The sequence below is a fragment of the Homalodisca vitripennis genome, chromosome 4 (assembly GCF_021130785.1).
Source record: "Homalodisca vitripennis isolate AUS2020 chromosome 4, UT_GWSS_2.1, whole genome shotgun sequence".
NCBI classification, from domain to species: Eukaryota; Metazoa; Arthropoda; class Insecta; order Hemiptera; family Cicadellidae; genus Homalodisca; species Homalodisca vitripennis.
This window is the reverse complement of record NC_060210.1, coordinates 26,175,557-26,200,367: the sequence shown is the minus strand read 5'-3', so window position 1 is coordinate 26,200,367 and position 24,811 is coordinate 26,175,557. Positions and strand designations below refer to the sequence as shown.

Genomic DNA, 24,811 nt, shown 5'->3' with positions numbered 1-24,811 from the left:
AAAAACCAAAATCATGAAATGTTCCGTTAATATAAAGCGAAAATTTAATATAATTGTAAATAAAATACTAGAGTAAAACACAAAAACGGAATTTGAAGTTAACATCAAATAGGTGCTAACCATCCGTGTTAAACTCTGTGTGCTCTATAAACAGAAAAGTTAATAACTCGCCCAGTGGTGAACCTGCTGATGATTAGTAATTACTCCCAGTCGTCCTTGAAACGGAATAATTGAGTTGTGGTAATTATTCGAGGCTCATCTTCTCATCTTTGCAAGTAGAATCAGCTCAAGGTGTACTAAAACATTGTGGTATCTGAGCCAGTCTTCATCATTAATAGTGTTGTAATAGAATGATAAGGTTACATTTAAAAACTACAATAAAAAAATTATGGTTGCCTGTAAAGTCGGTTTTACGGGCGAAGATTTTACGTGACAACGTCTTTTTCTCGGTAGAATATTTATTGATATGAATATTATTAAATTGCACAATAGGAACAAGGAATTGAATGAAAATAAGAATTGCACAAATTTTAACTATAGAAATATAATTTGTTTACTAAAACATTGTACATAATTTGAAATTAATTAAAATTTGTTATTGTAAATGGTAAAGTTGAATAAAACATTTACTAAAATTGGAATTTGAAATTCTTGCTAAACACAGTTAAATTCTAACTCCGCGCGTGGTGATTGGTCGGTTTAGTTCGTTTGTTTGGTCGCTCGCACTGTTATGACAGGTTAGAGGTTATAATTTGTTATTTTAAATGTTTGACTAGCAATACGCGCTGTTTCTTCTCTCAATCGACTGAATTACGATTGATTGCAGAGTGATTTAAACTAATAATTTACTTAACACTATCAACATTTGTCAATAGTATGACATAACCTATAAACTCAGTTTCTCAACTTTTGTGTCAATCTAACAATTAATCAATCAATCATAGTTTACGATAATGAAATATCAGTGTACAATTATTTACCTTTATTGTTGTAGTTGTTGTAAATGACGAATCTAAGCACTCCACATTTTCACGAATAAACATAGTTATCTACTTTATCCCGTGCGGCGGACCCACAGTTATCTGCTTTATCCCGTGCGGCGGACCCACTGAACGGGCATCGTAACGTTACCGGGCGTTACACTTTTTCATGAGTGACTCCGAGCCGCAACCTAATTTAAGACGTTGTCACGTCAAAAACAAATGATAAATTAAAGCCTGTTTTATGTTCATGCAAAGATTAACACACGTATTGTTTTACTAAAACATATTGTGTTTTGCTTTCATGATTATTACTTAACAAAACTGTTATGGTCCTGATACTGATTTCCTTTTTCTTTACTCATAAATACAGTACAAGTAATTTTGAGAAGCTTAACAGTTGCTCTATTTTGGTGAATTGAGATGGCACTTGTAAAACTATATAATAATAATAATAATAATAACCTTTATTGCGTCAAACAGTTATTACATTGCATGCATGCGTCAAGTACATTCATAATAATATACAGTTTCCATTGCAGTTATTGCTATTTAATTGTATAACAGAACTGGGGGTTTATTTTTATTCGTGTTTTTCAATAGTTTTCAATAATTTTAATCCCAGCAACTCAACATGAACTCTTCAACGGAGTAAAACGCCTTTGACACCAGGAGGTGTGTTTTAATCGAGATTTGAATAGTTTAGAATCAATGAGATGTTTTAATTCCCTCAGGCAGCTTGTTTATCAGTTTCCACACCAACTTGGGACGGCAAGTGTTCAAATGCACTCGTTTCTATGTTGAACAATCCGAAAGTTTGTCCCTGCCTCTTGTCTCGTATTGGTGGACGTCACTGCCTTGGATCAACTCGCATTTAAGTCGACAGTATAGAACGACATCGAGAATATAGAGACAGGGTAAAGTTAACAATCCAAGCTCTCTGAAGGCATCTTTGCACGACTCTCTGAAATTCAATTTGTAAATAATTCTGATAGCTTTCTTTTGAGCTCTAAATACTCTTTCGAATTTGTATTTAGAACAGCTGCCCCACAATCTTAAGCCGTAAGACAAATATGGATGTATCAGGCCAAAGTAGGCAGTTTTTAATACATCAATAGAACAGAATTTTGCAAGGTTACGCAAAACATAAATGTGCCAGAAGCAACCTTGGAGCAGATGCTGTCAATGTGAAAGTCCCATGTCAGTCCTCGATCAAGGTTACATTCCCAAGGAACTTAACGGATTTCTCGGCCTCTTCCAAGAGAACATCGTCCATCATTACTGCGGGACGATACTCCCTGTTCTTGTCGATGCCGAAGGCAAAAATTTATTGAGTTTGATTTTGAGCTGTTTGTTTTCAGATTGAGTCTTGAGAAATGTTCGATGCATGAATTTTAAATCGATAAATGATTTCACTTCAAGATCAGTTTTATATTTCGATTTAATACAGAGAGTCGTGTCATCAGCATATTGAATCACCTTTCCATTCTGGATTGATGTATTCAACTTCTTGACATAAATAAGGAAGAGAACTGGCCCTAATATTGATCCCTGAGGGACATCATAGGGCATTTTGATCCTATTAGACAGGAGCATTCGCAATCCGTACGCATTGTTCTCTATCTTTAAGATACGACGAGAGCTAATCGTACGGCAAAACCCCTAATACCACTAGTCCATAACTGGTGCAGCAGTGTCGCATGATGCACACAGTCAAAGGCTTTGGAGAGGTCGAGAAATATGCTCATAACACGTTCTCTTTTCTCCAGGCCATCGACAACATTATGAATAAGTTCAGTTACGGCATCGATGGTCGATTTGTCTTTCCTAAACCCGAACTGTTCGGGACAGAGAATTTCGAAGCGGTCATGGAATTTTTCAAGCTGATTGAGGAAAGCTTTCTCAAAAACTTTGCCTAAGAACTGGGAGGATAGAAATTGGACGATAGTTGCTAGAGGAGCAAGGATCATCTTTTTTGTAAACTGGAATCACAGTGGATATCTTCAGTAAACGGACGGAAAGACACCCTGTGCAAACGAGAGATTGATTAATTTTGTGAGTGGTGGTCAAAATATGCTTAAAGCACTTTTTTGATTAACCACACAGACATTCCATTAATGTCACAAGATCTCTTAGGTTTGAGATCCTGCATGATACGGGCCACCTCCACCTCACTCACAGGACGAAGGAACATGGACGAGGCCGATCTAGTCAATAACCCTCCGCAGGGTATATTCTGATTCAAAAGAACTGTCTGTTCCAGCAACAGTTGAAAAAGAAATCATTAAACGCAATTGCCACTTTTTAATGGATCATCAATAATTTTTATTATTAATTTTAAAGTTTCGGAATTGAAAATTTTGAAGTGTTTTGTTGTTTTGTGTTTAGGTTAATTATATTCCAGGCGCTTTTTGAAAGATTATCGGATTGTTTTAGTTGGTTTTCAACGTCTCGTGCCTTGGCGTTTCTTATGGTTTGCGGTAATCCTTTTTGAAATTTCGAAAAAAGCGTTTTGAAATCCTCATTTTCAGATTTAACATATATTGAATGATAAAATTTTAGTCTTTCTCTTGATATCGAGTATACCCTGAGTAATCCAGGTATTACTCTTTTTCTTATTACGTTCTTTAAAATTTTTGAATGGACAAGTCAAATTTAGGCAGTGAGTTAAACAGTCGAAAAACGCGTTAAAGGCATCTTCCACCCCGCTCAAAGCGATCCAGAAATTCCCATGATGTTTTCATTAGAAACTTCTTAAAAAGCTCTATGTTTGCCGGCTTTAGATCCCGTTTTCTTTTTATTGACGGAGTTTCAAATTTTGGGTTATGGTGTAATATTACGGCTTCCTGTGCGTAGTGGTCTGAGATGGCCGCATCTATGACAGAAACAGAACAGTCTATTACGTTAGTAATGACGTTGTCGATGGCTGTACTCGACGAAGCGGTCACTCGAGTTGCGAGTTCACGGACCAAATTAAGCCGAAAGAACTGAGAATATCCCGTAGTCGCTGGTCAGAGGGTTGGTGTGGTCTAACACATCGATGTTGAAGTCACCGGTAATGATGAACTTCAACGATTTTGAATTGAGAAAATTTAGTAAAGTTTCAAACTTTTTCAAAAAAGTTTTCGTTACATCCATTTGGGGATTTATATAAGCCAATCACTATAATTTTTGTCCGCGGAATTTGTATCAATTTTAATTCCCCCCCACCTCAAAGTCTAGATCACAGCAGTAATCCATCCTGAAGGGTTGAAATTTCAATCGTGATTAAGTGGAAATATATAAAACCATAGATCCACTTTATTAGTGTAATTGAACATCATGTCGTGGAAAATAACTGTTATTGATTTATTTTATTTTAGAATATAAACATGAAAAGGAAATAATGGTGTTTTAATGGTTTTATAGCACTTAAGAACATATAATTTAAGTTAATATAAAGAAATCATGATTTAAAACTCTCTATTTAACGACTAATTGAAATGTTTATAATTATTAAATAAAAATTCCAGGATATATTCAATAATGCAATAATAATAATATAAAATGTGTGTACAGCAAATATATTACTTATTCTTAGAGTAATGGATTAAATCACAATAGACACAAGCAACCCAATCACCCGTAGCATAAAAGTATCGCCCTAGCCTAAAATAGGAGCTCTTCATCTCTTTTGATATAATGAAGTGTCCATAAATATATTAAATCTATAGAAAGTAGAGTGGGAATAGACTGGCTTCAGAATGCAGCGCTGAATTATAAAATTCATCGTTTCTAAAGTATGAATCCCATTCAAAATGCTCAATTCGCCTTTTGATAACAATCAGTTATGTACTCTGGATTTATTTTGACATGAAATACTATCTTTGTCATTGTACAAAATTCATTGGTTTTATCGGCTTTTGAGCCTATTGAAGTGGCGGTAGTGTGGACTATTGAACATTGTTGTACTTTTTGTATGACGCTGTATTTTCTGTTGTGTGTATTTTATGCTCTGCAATTTATCCCATTCATCTGTTGTAGTTGTTACCATGTTAGTGTTGATATCGGTTGAACAGATAACACCTAAATTATGCAGATAGCGTAGCTATTTTTGAACGAGTAAATTCAATTTGAATGTTTTTATCTCCATTTAAATTGCTCGTAGTGCAACGCCTGGAATCCGACGCTGTCACAGATGTGACTCATGAAATCTAGAGACGTTGAGACGAACACGACTCTAGATTCTGAGAGTGAAGTCTGTGATCGTCAGATTCAAGATGCGTAACTAAGAGCAAGATGAGATTTAGCTAAAACACCTTAAAATGTACAATAAACCTCGTAGTGTGCACTGGATTTGAACGTGTATTTCAGTTAAAAGATCCTGTCAAGTCCAGACTATATAATTCATATCCTGGAATTGCGACATCAAGAGACTCGCCCGACCGCTCCACTTTATTCGATAGAAATATGTGAGAGCTCGTCCTCATAATTATTAACATTTAAATTCTTCCCATTGTAAATAAAAGAGTCACAATGGACGCAGTACCTATCAGGCATAATAAAAATTAACAGGTTAAATTTGCAAGGAAGTACTTTTTATCTGACAACTAATTCGCGATCAATCGGCTGGGATAAATACATGAGGGTTAAAAAGGCGGCCAAACAGATAGTGGTAGGGGGTAGCACTACGGCCTGCATTTTAGTCTGATTTTAATACTGTAGGCCATGCAGATAGTGTGACGTAGTGACCGGAAAAAGGGAGTAGCACTCCGGCCTATATTATAGACTGATTTTGATTACTCTAGGCCAGGCAGAGAGTGTGAAGTAGGGACTTGGAGTGGTAGGGGTAGCACCCCGGTCTTCATTTATAGTGTGATTTTGATACTGAAGGCCAGGAAAGATAGTGAGACGTAGTGACTGGTGGTAGGGGTAACACCCCGGTCTTCATTATAGTGTGATTGTGATACTGAAGGCCAAGAAAGATTGTGAGACGTAGTGATTGGGTGGTAGGGGGTAGCACTACGGTCCTGCATTAAGAGTGTGATTTTGATACTGAAGGCCAGAAAGATAGTGAGACGTAGTGACTGGTGGTAGGGGTAACACCCCGGTCTTCATTATAGTGTGATTGTGATACTGAAGGCCAGAAGATAGTGTGACGTCATGGACTGGTGGTAGGGGTAGCACCCCGGTCTGCATTACAGTGTGACTTTGATACTTAAGGCGAAAAAGAAAGTGTGACGTAGACAACTGGTGGTGTAGGGGGTAGCACCCCGGTGTGGATTGTAGTGTGATTTTGATACTGAAGGTCAGAAAGATAGTGTGACGTAATGACTGGTGGTAGGGGTAGCACTCACGGTCTGCATTATAGTGTGATTTTGATACTGAAGGCCAGAAAGATAGTGTGACGTAATGATTGGTGGTGTTAGGGGTAGCACTACGGTCTGCATTAGAGTGTGATTTTGATACTGTAGGCCAGGCAGATAGTGTGACGTAGTGACCGGAAAATAGGGGGTAGCACCCCGGTGTGCATTGTAGTGTGATTTTGATACTGAAGGCCAGAAAAGATAGTGTGACGTAGCAGACTGGTGGTAGGGGTAGCACTCCGGTCCGCATTATAGTGTAATTTTGGTAATAAAGGCCAGGCAGATAGTGTGACGTAGTGACCGGAAAAATGGGGGTAGCACCCCGGTGTGCATTGTAGTGTGATTTTGATACTGAAGGCCAGAAAGATAGTGTGACGTAATGACTGGTGGTAGGGGTAGCACCACGGTCTGCATTTTAGTGTGATTTTGATACTGAAGGCCAGAAGATAGTGTGTGACGTAGCGGACTGGTGGTAGGGGTAGCACTCCGGTCCGCATTATAGTGTAATTTTGGTAATAAAAGGCCATGCAGATAGTGTGACGTAGTGACCGGAAAAAGGGAGTAGCACTCCGGCCTATATTATAGACTGATTTTGATACTCTAGGCCAGGCAGAGAGTGTGAAAGTAGGGACTGGTGGTAGGCGGTTGCACCCCGGTCTTCATTATAGTGTGATTTTGATACTGAAGGCCAGAAAGATAGTGAGACGTAGTGACTGGTGGTAGGGGTAACACCCCGGTCTTCATTATAGTGTGATTGTGATACTGAAGGCCAGAAAGATAGTGTGGACGTCATGACTGGTGGTAGGGGTAGCACCCCGGTCTTCATTATAGTGTGATTGTGATACTGAAGGCCAGAAAGATAGTGAGACGTAGTGACTTGGTGGTAGGGGTTTTTTTTTTTTTAACACCCGGTCTTCATTATAGTGTGATTGTGATACTGAAGGCCAGAAAGATAGTGTGACGTCATGGACTGGGGGGGTGGTAGGGGTAGCACCCCGGTCTGCATTATAGTGTGACTTTGATACTTAAGGCGAAAAAGAAAGTGTGACGTAGCAACTGGTGGTAGGGGTAGGGTAGCACCCGGTCTTCATTATAGTGTGATTGTGATACTGAAGGCCAGAAGATAAGATGTGTGACGTCATGACTGGTGGTAGGGGTAGCACCACGGTCTTCATTATAGTGTGATTGTGATACTGAAGGCCAGTAAAGATAGTGAGACGTAGTGACTGGTGGTAGGGGTAACACCCCGGTCTTCATTATAGTGTGATGTGATACTGAAGGCCAGAAAGATAGTGTGACGTCATGACTGGTGGTAGGGGTAGCACCCCGGTCTTCATTATAGTGTGATTGTGATACTGAAGGCCAGAAAAGATAGTGAGACGTAGTGACTGGTGGTAGGGGTAAACACCCCGGTCTTTCATTATAGTGTGATTGTGATACTGAAGGCCAGAAAGATAGTGTGACGTCATGACTGGTGGTAGGGGTAGCACCCCGGTCTTTCATTATAGTGTGATTGTGATTACTGAAGGCCAGAAAGATAGTGAGACGTAGTGACTGGTGGTAGGGGTAACACACCCCGGTCTTCATTATAGTGTGATTGTGATACTGAAGGCCAGAAAGATAGTGTGACGTCATGACTGGTGGTACAGGGGTAGCACCCCGGTCTGCATTATAGTGGACTTTGATACTTAAGGCGAAAAAGAAAGTGTGACGTAGCAAACTGGTGGTAGGGGTAGCACCCCGGTGTGGATTTGTAGTGTGATTTTGATACTGAAGGTCAGAAAGATTAGTGGTGACCCGTAGCGACTGGTGGTAGGGGTAGCACTCGGTCCGTCATTATAGTGTAATTTTGGTAATAAAGGCCAGGCAGATAGTGTGACGTAGTGACCGGAAAAAAGGGGGTAGCACCCCGGTGTGCATTGTAGTGTGATTTTGATACTGAAGGCAGAAAGATAGTGTGACGTAATGACTGGTGGTAGGGGTCAGCACCACGGTCTGCATTATAGTGTGATTTTGATACTGAAGGCCAGAAAGATAGTGTGACGTAGCGACTGGTGGTAGGGGTAGCACTCCGGTCCGCATTATAGTGTAATTTTGGTAATAAAGGCCAGGCAGATAGTGTGACGTAATGGACTGGTGGTAGGGGTAGCACTACGGTCCGCATTATAGTGTAATTTGGTAATAAAGGCCAGGCAGATAGTGTGACGTAATGACTGGTTGGTTGGGTATCACTACGGTCTGCATTATAGTGCGATTTTGATACTGAAAGGCCAGGCAGATAGTGTGACTAGTGACCGGAAAAAAGGGGGTAGCACCCCGGTCTGCCATTATAGTGTGATTTTATTTTGATACTGAAGGCCAGAAAGATAGTGTGACGTAGTGAATGGTGGTAGGGGTAGCACCACACGGTCTGCATTATAGTGCGATTTTGATACTGAAGGCCAGAAAGATAGTGTGGACGTAATGGACTGGTGGTAGGGGTAGCACTACGGTCTGCATTATAGTGTGATTTTGATACTGTAGGCCAGCAGATAGTGTGACGTAGTGACCGGAAAAAGGGGGGTAGCACCCGGTCTGCATTATAGTGTGATTTTGATACTGAAGGCCAGAAAGATAGTGTGACGTAGTGAATGGTGGTAGGGGTTAGCACCCGGTCTGCATTATAGTGTGTGATTTTGATACTGTAGGCCAGCAGAGAGTGTGACGTAGTGATCCGGAAAAAGGGGTAGCCAACCCCGGTCTGCATTATAGTGTGATTTTGATTAAATGAAGGCCAGAAAGATAGTGTGACGTAGTGAATGGTGGTAGGGGGTAGCACCCCGGTCTGCATTATAGTGTGATTTTTGATACTGAAGGCCAGAAAGATAGTGTGACGTAGTGAATGGTGGTAGGGGTAGCACCCCGGTCTGCATTATAGTGTGATTTTGATACTGAAGGCCAGTTGAAAGATAGTGTGACGTAGTGAATGGTTGGTAGGGGTAGCACCCCGGTCTGCATTATAATGTGATTTTGATACTGTAGGCCAGCAGAGAGTGTGATGTAGTGACCGGAAAAAGGGGGTAGCTCTCCGGTCTGTATTATAGTCTGCCCATAATAATGCTGGCCAGAAGGATAAAGGCACCCACAAATGAGTTCTCATACAGGTTAGTGACATTTTACTTCTATGAAACTAGAGGCTGAGAGATCTACCGTGTTCACTAACAAAGGGCGGTGTTTTGGTGTTTTTAGAGCGCTTCCCGTCACTGGCCTGGATTCAGATAACTCATGCCCCATCTCATATTATCCTATATAGGTGTCATACTCTGGCTTTGATACTGCTAGCCGGAATTATAGCATGATATAGCGACGGGTTGTAGCGGGCAGTTATAGTCCAGCCTATGTCATACTCTGGCTTTGATATTCCCGGGTGGATAGTGTGACGCATCGACAGGTTGTAAGGGTGTGTACTGTAGTCTATGTCATACTTTAGCCATGAAAATCTGGGTTGGATGGATAGTGTGACGCACCAACAGGTAGTATGAGTCTCGACTCTCATCTGTATCATACTATGGACTTGATATTCTCGGTTGGATGAATGGTGTTACACAGTAACTGGTAATAAGGGTCTCCACTCTCTCCTGTATCATACTCTGGCCTTAATACTCTCGGTTGGATGGATAGTGTGGCGCAGAAACTGGTAGTAGGGGTCTCCACTGTCGCATGAATAACACTCTAACCTTGATGCTCTCGGTTGGATGGATCGTGCGACGCACCAAAAGGTAGTATGAGTCTCCACTCTCACCTGTATGATACTCTGTCCTTGATGCTCACAGTTGGATAGATGGTGTGACACTGCAATTGGTAATAAGGGTCTCCACTCCCGCCTGTGTCATACTCTTGCCATGGTACTCTCCGTTGGATGGATAGTGTGACGCAACAACTAGTAGTAGGGGTCTCCACTCTCGCATGTACAATACTCTGACCTTGATGCTCTCAGTTGGATAGATGGTGTGAAACTGCAGTTGGTAATAAGGGTCTCCACTCTCGCCTGTGTCATACTCTTGCCATGGTACTCTCCATTGGATGGATAGTGTGACGCAACAACTAGTAGTAGGGGTCTCCACTCTCGCATGTATAATACTCTGACCTTGATGCTCTCAGTTGGATGGATCGTGTGACGCAGTAACTGGTAGTAGGGCTATCCACCCTTAGCTGTATTATACCCTTGCCTTGTTACTCTCGGTGGGATGGATCGTGTGACGCAGTAACTGGTAGTAGGGATATCCACCCTTAGCTGTATTATACCCTTGCCTTGTTACTCTCAGTTGGAAGGATAGTGTGACGCAGCAACTGGTAGTAGGGGTCTCCACTCTCACCATTATCATACTCTGGCCTTAATACTCTCGGTGGGATGGATCGTGTGACGCAGTAACTGGTAGTAGGGATATCCACCCTTAGCTGTATTATACCTTTGCCTTGATACTCTCCGTTGGATGGATAGTGTGACGCAACAACTAGTAGTAGGGGTCTCTATTCTTGCCTGTATCATACTCTGGCCTTGATACTCTCGGTTGGATGGATATTGTGACGCATTAACTAGTAGTAGGGGTCTCCACTCTTGCCTGTATAATACTCTAGCCTTGGTACTCTCGGTTGGATGAATAGTGTGATGCAACAACTGGTAGTAGGGGTCTCCACTCTCGCCTGTATTATACTCTGGCCTTGATACTCTCGGTTGGATGGATAGTGTGACGCGGTGACGGGTAATAAAGGTCTCATACTCTCGCCTGTATCATACTCTGACCTAGACTTTGCCGGCCGGTTGGATACTACGATGTAGCGACCTTTGGCGCGGGCGCAATCCGGCATGTATTGAAGCCTTGGCCCTGTTGATCACCACTTTTTGTTCTTTATCTTTTAAATTAAAGATATTCTTAGTTGTACTAAAATTAACAACTCAAAACATTAAATAAGAAGTGACAGCATTAACAATGTAACCTCATGACTATATAAATATCCTAATCTGTTCATGTGAGCTTTGGTTACGAGTTACTCGTATTTTGTACTTAACCATATTGTTGTGTTCAAATAAGAACTTTTCAACGTGACGCTCACACTGTTCGTCTTTCATATTTATGTGCTACATACCTTAAAGTATTGAACATATTCTTGATATAACGTTTTTTTATTGTTGAGTGTTTGTTTGTTTTTGTTTTTTTTTTTAACAACGAGGAATTAATTCAATTTTAATCCAGGGAAGAAGTTTCCACATTATTGAATTATCCAAGTCCGAATTGAATTCATACTTCACAGTTGTAACACTAACTACGTTCATTTACTGTAGTATATGATGCAACCGTGCATTGTATACTCAAAGTTGTCTCTTTTTTCTTATCAAGCCTTCAAGAATTTATAGTAGACCAATTAATTTAAACCGATGATTAATGACAAATAACCATTTGTCTATTACAATTTAATCATCATGACATGTTTTAAATAAAAAGAAGAAATAAACTAAAATTATTTTATGAATTGTGTGTTTTGCAGGCCACACCCGCTGAAGAGGTATCGCAAGAAACACATCACGCTGACGCTACCGGAAGGGAAGACACTCGCTAACGTCAAGTGGTTTGCTGTATGGTGTGACGAAGCTGCTGTAAGTGATACTGAAATGTTTGGTTAATACAGTTCTATATGGAAATAATAGAAACATTATAATCCGTGACATACGAGTTTAGCTACTTGAATCCAGTTGTACTTGCATATAAAATAGTCACTGTCTATATTATCTGGGCTATGGTGATTTTACAGTTTTACACGTTTGTATGGTTTTTAAGTGTAATAGGAACTATTATTTTCCGTAAAATTAATACATGGAATATTATTTAAAAATGCTGATAAAATAATATTTCTAATACCTTGTATGTATACTACTCCATAAATATCATCAAATTTTCATGAAAGGGTTAATAGTGAAATATTATAGTGTATATTCATCAATATATAAAGTGTTTACTTAGACTTTCATTTAAATATTTTCGGATTGTAGGACTGCGATAATAAGAAACTCAGCCGGTATTTAACTGCTTGCTTAATCAATTAAAAATATGTTTCTTTCAGGTCAACTTTGGAGATGTAAAGATCCCGAAAAATCTGGACTTTCCCAAGCCGCAGAAGATAGCGCCACTGAACGGCGTGCACGCGGTCTCCTCGGAACCCATAGTCGTTGTGGACGCGCAGACACTCCTCATCCCATCCTTCTCTTACGACGGTGAAGCTCCTGGTGAGTGATTAGGCATGATGAATAGTAATAAAAGGATAACTTACAGACCAGTGGACTTTTGTGTTAGTTGATGTCGTATATGATCAATGGTATACAATTTGGTATAACACAGCTATTCGTAAATTTCCATTGGTAAAATTATCTTTAGAGTTCTCTTGAGTGTGGGAAGACCTTAGGTTTACAGAAGTATACGGGAAGGGTACGATAAGCGGACCCGGTTTTTTATATCGAAGAATGTAATCATCTGATCTGCTTAATGCACTATTCTATTAACACTACTCTGTTATCGGTGTGAGCCAGCCCAAAATGGCCGAAAAAAGGAATTGTATGGAAGCTATGTATATAACTTTCTTGAGGAGGAACGAATTGTTTATTTTCTATAACTAGTAAGCGTCTGAAAGTATATATAACTTTTGGAATACATATTATATTAGTTTTAAGCCGACAAAATCACTGTATCTCCCTAAGAATCGTTAACATGGATTCCAATTTAAAACAGACAGCAGGTGTTACATAAAAAACTCGTTTGATTGAATTTGTTTTAAACACTAATCGATAGTAACCTCCAAACAGACCTTGAGACTCCTATATTAAAAGCATAGATAATCTTTTTTCCGTTGCTACATGATGTTTAATTTTAATATACTGTTTCAGATGCAAAGTTCTGGGTCGGCCGAGGCGCCAAGCCTAGCCCTCAAGGTATTCGCGTTCCGGACGAGAACGGCAAGGAGGTTCCTCTGAGGCGCTACGACCGCAAGACCATAGTTCTCACACTCCCCGGTGACTTGACAGTGTTCGAAATAGGCCACTTCGGCGTCTGGTGCGAGGCCTTCACTGTGGATTTCGGCCACATCCAGCTGCCCTCTGGCCTCAACGTCCCGCCCTCTCTCAAGATGCTCGGCGTCTCTCCCCAGGTAAGGTTTATCGAGCTCAAACCGCATGGATAAAAAACCATCTTAACGATTGTAAATAAAATAATTTATTATTTAAACTGGCAGTTACTACCGATCCTATGGTCTTATTTATACTTTGAGTGTTCGCCGAGGGGCCGGCTGCGCTGTGCATTTACCTGACCGACTTAGTACCACTCAGATCTCTGGTACATAACATTCTTTATATAGAGCATTTATCAATTAGGGCCCACCGTGTTATACAGATACAGACTTAGTATATGAGAGATGTATACCAGCCTGCTTAGTTGCAGTGCAGTGACAGTAAGAAACGTAGATACCTCCCATTACTCAGATCTGTGATACATACAATTCTTTATCTAGAGAATTTATCAATTGGTGAGCACCGTATTATCAGAGACTGTACTAATATATGAGAGATAAAATTGGGGCACTGATATTGCAAAGTTCCATGTTGGAGTGGTCTACTCGTGCAATCTATATTTACCTTCCTTTTTTAATTATTTCACCTTTTCATTAAAATTGAGAATTTCCCTTTTGACATACATAATGAGAGCATTTATATCATCACTTTAAATTACTTAATATTTACTTTAGTTTGTTATATGTTTATTTATTTACTTTATATTTACTTAATGACGGTTATACCAAATTCCCTCTATAACAGGTACTTTGAGTGCAATGCACTAAAAATGATTGCTGAGAATAATATGTATGAAATAAGTAGCGCTCTACAGTGTTTAGATGAGGCCATGAATTAATGCCCAGTGACATAAGTGTACTGAAGAGCCACCAGCACCATATTAGCCCATAGTTCATTGACACAGTAGACCCTTCTTTCATTATTTATTTAATGCCCTCTACCGAGCTGGGAATACCATGTTCTTTTTTTATGCGTCTTTTTCAATAGGATACTCTCAAGAAATAGTCAGAACTTTCTGTGTGCTGTTTAATTAATAATAATTTAATTATATATATATATATATATATATATATATATATATATATATATATATATATATATATATATATAAACATTATTCCATTTAATGAGCCAACATTTAAACATAGACTAAATTTTGATTGTGTACTCTTGATGTTCAAAAACAAGTAATAATAAATCCTGTACATAAGTAAATAATATTTTAATATTACATTTTTTAATTAGTGTTAAAATCTTAAGTTACCTACAAATTACATTACGTAATTCAACATTAAAACTGACAAACTTTTAGGCGTAGACTTGGAAAGATGTTTCACAGTATTTAATATGATACTGTTTTCTGGATAGTATAATTTACCATATCAAATGGTTGAATTTTAACCAATTTACATGTATCTTAGTAGGAAGGAATAGAAAATGTTTCTCAACCTGTTTTATCACTCAAAGGAATTTCATGCTGTATGCTTTGTCATTGTCTCCCAGCTTTTGCCGCATCCAGTTTTATATTTATTGTATTCAAGTAAAAAATTAACCCACTGTTGAACTCAAATTTTAAAGTGTATTTTGAGAACTCAATTAATAAAGTTTCTCAAAACTCAACTATCAAGGGCCATATTAAACACATATTAGCACACATATCTTGAAGATATTTTATTCAGAAACTGCAAACAAATACCTTTGTGGAACATGTAGGTGTAGTTGTATCTAGCACTGAGTATGTTGTAGAACTGTTCACTGCATGGGAATGGAATGCATAGGAAACACAACCTCCAACTCGAGGTCATGATTGTTTATCGAGGAGATACTTCCGGCACAGGAATCGTGATCAGTATCACGTCACCTCAGATCTCACCTTCTTTGTTCCTATTCCGCTTTGTACTTACCAACATATCTAACAGACTGACGTTGTGTATTTATTGAGTACATTATGTACTGTGCTTATGGAATTCCACGTCTTACCAATGGTCCAATTTACATCTCAAATTATACGTTAAATTGAATGAATAATCACACATCACGGTTAGTAGTTATACAGCAAAATATTTCTTTTCCTATAAAGAGGGGACTCAGATGGTTCAAGCTCCTCCCACACTCCACCAGAAATAAAAAACGATAAACATTAAAATAGCACTTAGTAGTTTATTTTGAGGTAGAACACAGTTATGAGGTTTTAAGAAATCCTCAAAGGACAGTATTCCTTGGGAATATTCACTAGCCCCAAATATTCGAAAGATGTTTTACACTTCCAAACACAAACTGTGTATCAGCCAACCCCCAGTGAAATAGTTTTCTATAAACTCCTTTTTGATTCATACTAGATTTCACCTTCCTCAATGTAATGTAATGCTATATTTAAATTTTACTCCGTAAGTGTAATAAACACATTTTACTTCCACATTAAGGGCGACAACCGTGCGATGGGTCAGAGATCATGTGAGATTGCGTGCTGTCATTAGTGCACGACGAGGTCAACACCATTTCACAAATGTCGGCCCTGATGTGTACGAGTAATTCTTGCACTTGCTCGTATTTATTTCTCTTCATTCTAATATACAGTCAACAACGAAATTTGTCCCTACTGCGTTTAAGTCGTGGGCTGATGTAAGTGCAAGACGAGGTCAACACCATTTCAACAATGAAGTTTTGACACTACTGTGGTTTAGGTAGTAGGCTGATGTTAGTGCGCGACGAGATCAACACCATTTCACAAATTTCAGCACTGATGTGTACGAGTCATTCTTGCATTTACTCGCATTAATTTTTGTTTTCTCAATAGTGTGGTTTAGAGTCGGCATTGATGTGTAAGCGTCATTCTTGTAATTAATCGTATTTATTTTGGTTCATTGCTTTTTTTTTCATTTATTTCTGTGCAGTCAACAACGAAGTTTCCTTAATACTGTGGTTTTGGTCGCGGGCTGATGTTAGCCTGATGTATTATTTATTTTTATTATTTATAGTTATTATTTCTATTTGCGTTTGAAATTTTGTCACGACTGGTCAACTCAAACCAGTTGCCTCAGTATAGTATGAACTCATTTTTGTAGTGAAGCCTTCTTTATATTATATTGTTGACAATATTGTACAACAATTATAATAATAATTACAAACTTTTCCTTTTCTTTTCAATTTTCCTTATGATTTTCATTTTCTGTACAAACATGTATTACATTCTGAATTCTCTTTTTTTAGCTGATAAACGGTATAGACAGTATCTAACCTATAACAGACTAAATTAACTAAGTTATAAAATTTAGTATAAATTTAACTATTGTTAATATTTTAAAATAGCGCCATCTTTGATTGAAACACGTATTATTGTAAATGTTTTTTCTACTTCCTCTACCACCGCAACAGCCATATTTAAATATATTTTTTATTTAACTTTAAATAATATACTTCGTTAAAATCTGTATAATAGTTGTTTGATTTGAAACATAAGCGTCTCTTGTTATAAGCTTTGCAACCTGTCCCACTATAGATAGCTACGCTAACCTACATTAGAAGAATACATAAGGATAACTTCCAATGAGATTTTCCAATGATTGGAGTTAATTTCATATTATGCATAGTATTTAAATATTATAAAAATGTCGGGTGGTATTTAGCGTTGCTATTTATTTAATTAGCTAACAATGGGGTATTGTTCTAAAACTTTCTAATAACAAGGAATTATGCTGATTTGAGATAGTCATACAGTAATTAAGTTCGCTCTGCGGGTAAACCCTTGTTTGTTCTACTTCGTTTGAAACGTGGCGACAGTATTGTTCTAAAATTGTCTAATAACAAGTGATTATGCTGATTTGAGATAGTCATACAGTAATTATAATTTCGCTCTGCGGGTAAACCCTTGTTTGTTCTACTTCGTTTGAAACGTGGCGACAGTATTGTTCTAAAACTGTCTAATAACAAGTGATTATGCTGATTTGAAATAGTCATACAGTAATTATAAGTTCGCTCTGCGGGTAAACCCTTGTTTGTTCTACTTCGTTTGAAACGTGGCGACAGTATTGCTCTAAAACTGTCTAATAACAAGTGATTATGCTGATTTGAGATAGTCATACAGTAATTATAAGTTCGCTCTGCGGGTAAACCCTTGTTTCTTCTACTTCGTTTGAAACGTGGCGACAGTATTGTTCTAAAACTGTCTAATAACAAGTGATTATGCTGATTTGAGATAGTCATACAGTAATTATAAGTTCGCTCTGCGGGTAAACCCTTGTTTGTTCTACTTCGTTTGAAACGTGGCGACAGTAACATCTATCAGTAAAGTTTTTATAGTTCTAGTACGCTTTGTACTAAAAACACATACTTTATACCTATTCTGCATACATTCGCCATCCTACATTTTAGTTACAACTATCTAAAAAATAATATCATCTCTTATTTAAAATTACGTGAAGCATTAAGTAACGAACACGCCAAAAGTATGTGAATGCACAAATGATTAAATTTACTATAACGCTTGCAATCACGAACAGCTTAAAAATAACAATATTTAATTGTACTAGTACCACTTATTATTACTACTTAGAGCTGAAAAATATAACGAAATTAAAGGTTTAGAATAAAAGTTGCTATTTGGATAATAAATTTTAGTGCACAAGATTTAGTAGTGTACTTGAAAATTACTATAGCGCAATCATCATTTCCTTGTTACTGTAAGTAGAGATAGTGTAACCAGGAAATAGACTACAACTTTGATATACTACATATATCTACATTGCTATACGTTGCTTTTATATATCTATATATATATATATAAGGTTTAAGGAATATATAATAGATAAATAACCATGACACTACGCAACGAATTGTGTTTCGCCACTTCATACTGGTAATGTCTAGAGGTTCACCATGTGTTGTGTAAGATACTTCATAACAATAATTGTTATTTAGAAGCGTTTGTGATCAAGCATTTCAGGATTTTACCTTATTGAATCTCATCATGTATAAAATGTGTACGAGATTAGATTATATATTCGTGCTGAACACCACACTACGAAACATATGTAATTTGTTTTCCAGTTACTTAAATATTCTTAAAGCAATTAATATTACTTCGAACACACCCAGCAATACCAGCAATGATGAATTTGTCTTGTTATTGTATTTTGCGGATTAAACTATGGTTTAAGGACAAATAATAACGGATTTAGGACGGTACGCAGTGGATATTTGTTGAGAACTTTTATTGCATTCCATTTATATTTCAAATGCACAGAAATTACTATGACAAAATGCTAACACACCAATATCGTGAGTATTCTGTTCTTTAAGACGGTGCGGCGTGGATAGTTGTTGAGAACTTCTACTGCATTCCATTCATATTTGAAATTTCCAGAAATCGATATGCTAACACACCAATATCGTGAGTATTCTGTTCTTTAAGACGGTGCGGCGTGGATAGTTGAGAACTTCTACTGCATTCCATTCATATTTGAAATTTCCAGAAATCGATATGCTAACACACACCAATATCGTGAGTATTCTGTTCTTTAAGACGGTGCGGCGTGGATAGTTGTTGAGAACTGCTACTGCATTCCATTCATATTTGAAATTTCCAGAAATTGATATGCTAACACACCAATATCGTGAGTATTCTGTTCTTTAAGACGGTGCGGCGTGGATAGTTGTTGAGAACTTCTACTGCATTCCATTCATATTTGAAATTTCCAGAAATTAATATGCTAACACACCAATATCGTGAGTATTCTGTTCTTTAAGACGGTGCGGCGTGGATAGTTGTTGAGAACTTCTACTGCATTCCATTCATATTTGAAATTTCCAGAAATTGATATGCTAACACACCAATATCGTGAGTATTCTGTTCTTTAAGACGGTGCGGCGTGGATAGTTGTTGAGAACTTCTACTGCATTCCATTCATATTTGAAATTTCCAGAAATTGATATGCTAACACACCAATATCGTGAGTATTCTGTTCTTTAAGACGGTGCGGCGTGGATAGTTGTTGAGAACTGCTACTGCATTCCATTCATATTTGAAATTTCCAGAAATTGATATGCTAACACACCAATATCGTGAGTATTCTGTTCTTTAAGACGGTGCGGCGTGGATAGTTGTTGAGAACTTCTACTGCATTCCATTCATATTTGAAATTTCCAGAAATTGATATGCTAACACACCAATATCGTGAGTATTCTGTTCTTTAAGACGGTGCGGCGTGAATAGTTGTTGAGAACTTCTACTGCATTCCATTCATATTTGAAATTTCCAGAAATTGATATGCTAACACACCAATATCGTGAGTATTCTGTTCTTTAAGACGGTGCGGCGTGAATAGTTGTTGAGAACTTCTACTGCATTCCATTCATATTTGAAATTTCCAGAAATTGATATGCTAACACACCAATATCGTGAGTATTCTGTTCTTTAAGACGGTGCGGCGTGGATAGTTGTTGAGAACTTCTACTGCATTCCATTCATATTTGAAATTTCCAGAAATTGATATGCTAACATATCAATGTCGTGAATAATTATATTATTGAGTCATCTCAACATTTAATGAACCTTTTAAAAGTTTTGTTCTAGAATAAATGCACAAATAACATAAGAAATATATTATACTATATGAAATGCCAGTTGTGGCAACTTACCAGGAATATTGAAATGACATAATTTCTAATAAAAAAGATAAACAATAATAGAACTCGAGTTTTGCTAGTGTCATATTTTGATACAGAATCGTTCACACTTGTTAATACTGGAATGAACTTGCACCTTAATTCTTTCTCAGAAGATTGTTGCATTGTTTGACACTAACAGCAGAAGGAAAAAATTGAACAAGAGTAGAAGAGTATCACGATGTAAAGTGTTAAATTATTACAGTTTTCAACGAATTACAGATAAAGAAATTTCTCTCAGGCGATTGACTGATGGGGGATTGCGACCGACCAAGAAGATCTCTATGTCTGAATAAAAATAATGGATTGTAATGTTGTAAGCCATTGGCTATCCAGTTTTGAAATGTTGGGGAAAAAATTGTGATAATGATTACTGCACTCAGTTTTTGTTTTGAAATGTAATTGTGAGGATTTTATTTACTCATATACTAATTTTATTAATCGAGGAATACCATTTACAAGTTATACTTAAACATATCGAGAATAAAAAATTAGCCAGGTGCTTTAAGAGATTTTATATGTCTTTGGCTAATTTTGTTATTTGTTTACATGCGAAGAAATATTTATGTGTAGTAAAGATACATTAAGTTGAGTAACTATATAATATGATAGACTTATATTTGCCTCCAGTCTGTAATTAATGGAGATATTGGAGATATATAATGCGTGTTGCATTTATTCTTACTCTAATAAAGTGCTTAATACACGCAATGGAAGAGCAAACTTGTTTTATACTGTTATACAGTTATAAATCATTACATTGTGCAAATGAAGTGTGTTACTAACTAATGTATGCATAGTATAGCTAAGTACTGCCAATTGGTTAATGTATCCCTGCTAATTAAAATCTATTGTATTTGGACTATTTCTGAACATTATTACATGGTTTGAAGAGTCCGATTTTATTTAGATTCTTATTTGTTTTGTCTTGATAGAATTGCAACAGGAGGGCCGACATGTTAGTCAAACACTAAATTCTTTCTTTTTCTGTCTTGTTACAGAAAAGGTCGCGTTCACTAGAATTGTCGGCCCTCCATCCCCAACAACAGCCAGGGCTCAGCTCCAAACAGCGCGGCCGTGACTCCGCGATCCGTAACCGCGATAAACAATATAACAGTCAGTTTAATTACCAAAACGTGCTGCCTCTGTTCAACGTGCAAGACACCATAAGACCTACGACCTATAGACCCCAGCTGCTGAACCGTCCGACCACGGTCGATCCTCGCTCGTTAGAAGGTGTAGACCACCGGTTCAGCCAGAAGCAGACTAACGGCTACCTGCCGCTGCAGCAGAATCAGCAACAACAGAATCACCGTATCCAGCATCTGAGACACTTCAATACTCCGGCCGTGCAGATCGTGCCGTCCATTTCCCTCAACGACGACAACGGTTTGATAGGGCAGCACCAGTTCGAACTGGGTCCGCTTAACCAGCAGTATTTCCTGGATCCCACTTTCTACAACCAGCAGTTGCAATATCAACAGTTCCAGAACGGTCAGGCTCCGTTCCTTATCCAAGTTCAAGACCAATTTCCCACGTACCAAAGACCTATAAGGAAGGAATCTGACCGACCTACAGGACGAGCACTTCAAGGAGAGATTCAAAGGAAACAGCGACAACAACAACTCTCTTCAAAAGAGCGAAACATCATTAAGCAGCAAAATAAAATCCAGCAGAATGCTCCGAAACCCGTACAACCTCTCGTCAATCAGCCTGAGGCTTTCCAGATTCCGATCCTGCCTCAGGGGGCGGACATCTCTGTTTCTTCCGCTATTCTGGCAGAACAGTTCGAACAAACCTCAGTGGACAGCCAGCCCCAACCGCGCCAAGCTGTGATTCCTTCGCCGCCAGATTTCCTCACGGTCCCACCTCAGTTCGTGAATAATGGCTTCTTCAGTACTGACTTTGGTCCCAGCACTCCGATCCGACCTCCTCCTCCTACCCGGCCTCCGTCTAGACTCAGGAGTTTTGGATCCTCACAGAACGTACTTTCAAGGCCTTTACAGTCGAACTCGGCAGTCTCAGACAATCCTTCGGGCTCTTTTAGTAGATTCGTACTTAATAGTCAATCTGGGACCCATGACACTCTTGTCAGATACTGAGCTTATACGATTTAGGGCTATTTATTAATCAAAAATTATTTATTTAAGTTTCTCTTACTTCCTTTACTACCACTTTAACTATAATAGCTACAACTTTTCACTGGTAGAGAAAATCTGTTAATCATAATTGTTTCTTAAAATTAAATTAAAATTACGTCTCCCTTGAAAAAGTCTACAACAGTTTTACTGATTACAAATGTTTTACTTTAAAAAATCTGGACAGAAGAACTGTATATTCAAAAGATAGTACAAGATTATATCACTTGGATTAACTCTTCAGGTCACATGATATTTGGTGAAGCCTTATGAACCACGTATAAAATTTTGTCAATTTTGGTGGCAAATTTAAAATGTTAGGCCTACTGGGTTATATAACTTTGTATCAGGACTGATGATGTATGGAAACCTGAACACAACACTTAGACACATGACGTGAGAAAACAATTATTGGCTTCGAGTAGGAGTTAGGAAATAATAGAATGGCGAAAGTAAACGAGATACGAAAAGCCGATAGAAAGGATTATTCAGTGTTTCACAAGAGCAACTGTGGCTTCGGATGACCCTCGTTGCGTAATAGTGAAAGTACCGAGTGTAGAGTTCCTGTTCGGGCAGTTATCAATATAGCACTACAGCCGGTTTCGTGAGGGATGGTCGAGAGTCAGACACCGGCGAGCAAATCTTCTTGTACATCTTATATTTATGTTAAACACAAAGTTTCATCTTATATTTATATTGATGAATGCTGAGACACATCGCAATTCCCTGGTACTCCAAGGATCGAATCTAATAATTTAGCTATGTTGAAATTATTGAAGTAGATGAGTATGCTGGAAAAAGTAACTAAAGTGAAACTTTAAAAGAGATCATTAGTTAAGACGCCATCCGATTGAATATGCTTCCGACAAGCGTTCTTCTGTGTATTACCATCTGAATCGTCTTCAGAAAAATCAAACATCACCTATAGATATCAACTATTGTGTATTTAGCTGTAAGATTCATTCAAGTTATACATCTTCTTCTGTAGTAAAATACTAAAGTAACGCTGTACGTTTTTAAAGTGAAATATAATAAATTATTTGATACAGGAATTGAATATTTTCTAGAGAACGTCGTACTAATCACTATGGCATTAGGGAAGCCAGTTATTATGTTGCAGGAGTTGAATACTGTCTAGAAGATGTTAAGTGTACTATCATTATAGCCTCAGTGTTCCCAGTATATCAAATAAACTCTATTTGCATGATTGATGTATTATTATGGTGTCAGAGTGACCATTATATTGAATTACAGTAGTTGAATACCATTTAGAACATGTCGGATAAATCCTTACGGCTTCAAGAGGAGTCGTGAGTTTTAAATCGTAATAAAACCATTATACATTACTATTTATTGCCATTACATTAATATGTAAATTTATTAATTTTAAATTTTCTTCTTTGATGAAAAATTATTTATGGGTGTTATATGTTTGTCTTCTATTGTTTAAGCCATGAAAATAATCTTCTATTGGATTTTATGGAATTATGTTCTATCATATTTGAAAGATTATGTTATATTAAACTCATCATACTTTTATTGTATGTAAGAATATTATTACTATTTGCTAATAAAATTTAGTCTAAAAAGAACAATAAAGATCCATCGATAACAATTATAACGTTGAGTTTCGTATGGACATTCGAAGTTTAAAATAAAAGAAATACCGCATTAAACGAAACTATGTTTCAACAACAATAGTTATCAAGTGTCCATCAATACGTAACATTAAGGTTGCATGAGAGCTGTACCTACTTTGCAATGTCGTTGCTCCATATCTCAACATTTCGTTATTAATCAAATGGTTTTACCAACTTCATAAGTTAGGTTACATATCAATGTTTTAAATTTTCAATTTGAAGATAAATTTATTTTGGTTATTCTGGAATCATACCACAAACTAAGGGAATACGTAGTTTCAACTAAGCAATTAGATATGTGTTACTAACACATATTTATTACCTAGATGTTTTAATTCCTAAAGGTAAAAGAAAAAATAGTTTCATGGTTAAGTTTCACGTGCAAATGCGTATGAAGTTTTTACATAAGACTACTGTAACAATAAATTAACCAAAATAAATAAGACAGTTAAGGACTTCAGAGTTTGCTATATACGCTCATCAGCAAAATTATATTAATTTGTAAATTCTACTGAATAGTCTGAACAGTCAAATACAGAAAACTTTCTCTAATGAGTTAGTGTAAATTCTTATAAAATATCGAATGGTATCTCTTGAGATCATCGGCCTAATCAGTTAACTCTGCTAATTCATCTTACATTAATAAAGCCGAAGAGCTCAAGGGGTACACTATATTTCTTGAGTTCCTTTCAGTACGAAACTTCAAACTTGAAAACGACAAGAGTAACACAGACAGTACGAAATGTTGTATATTGTAAGAGAATAAACCCAAAACAATTTCTATAAAATATTATTCCTGAAACATTCAGTTTGCTGTTTGAATAAACAGTCTTCTATGACATTTCAATGACTTAAAACTTACTGTCGTGTTTTTAAAACCATTTAGTTAAATTTTTCGAAATTTTCCAATTACCTGTTGCAAGCTGTTATTTTATTTTTATATTTTTAC

The 24,811-nt window shown here is 37.4% G+C and overlaps 1 protein-coding gene across 1 annotated transcript in view; it reads left to right on the top strand.

The window, feature by feature from the left end:
* The window catches only part of LOC124359066 (protein Skeletor, isoforms D/E-like), a 133,797-nt gene that overhangs the window by 48,324 nt on the left and 60,662 nt on the right, over positions 1–24,811 (top strand). Inside the window, exons 4-6 of the mRNA XM_046811473.1 lie at positions 11,852–11,960; positions 12,425–12,587; positions 13,242–13,501. Coding sequence (XP_046667429.1) covers positions 11,852–11,960; positions 12,425–12,587; positions 13,242–13,501 — 532 coding nt within the window. The remainder of the gene's footprint in view (positions 1–11,851; positions 11,961–12,424; positions 12,588–13,241; positions 13,502–24,811) is intronic.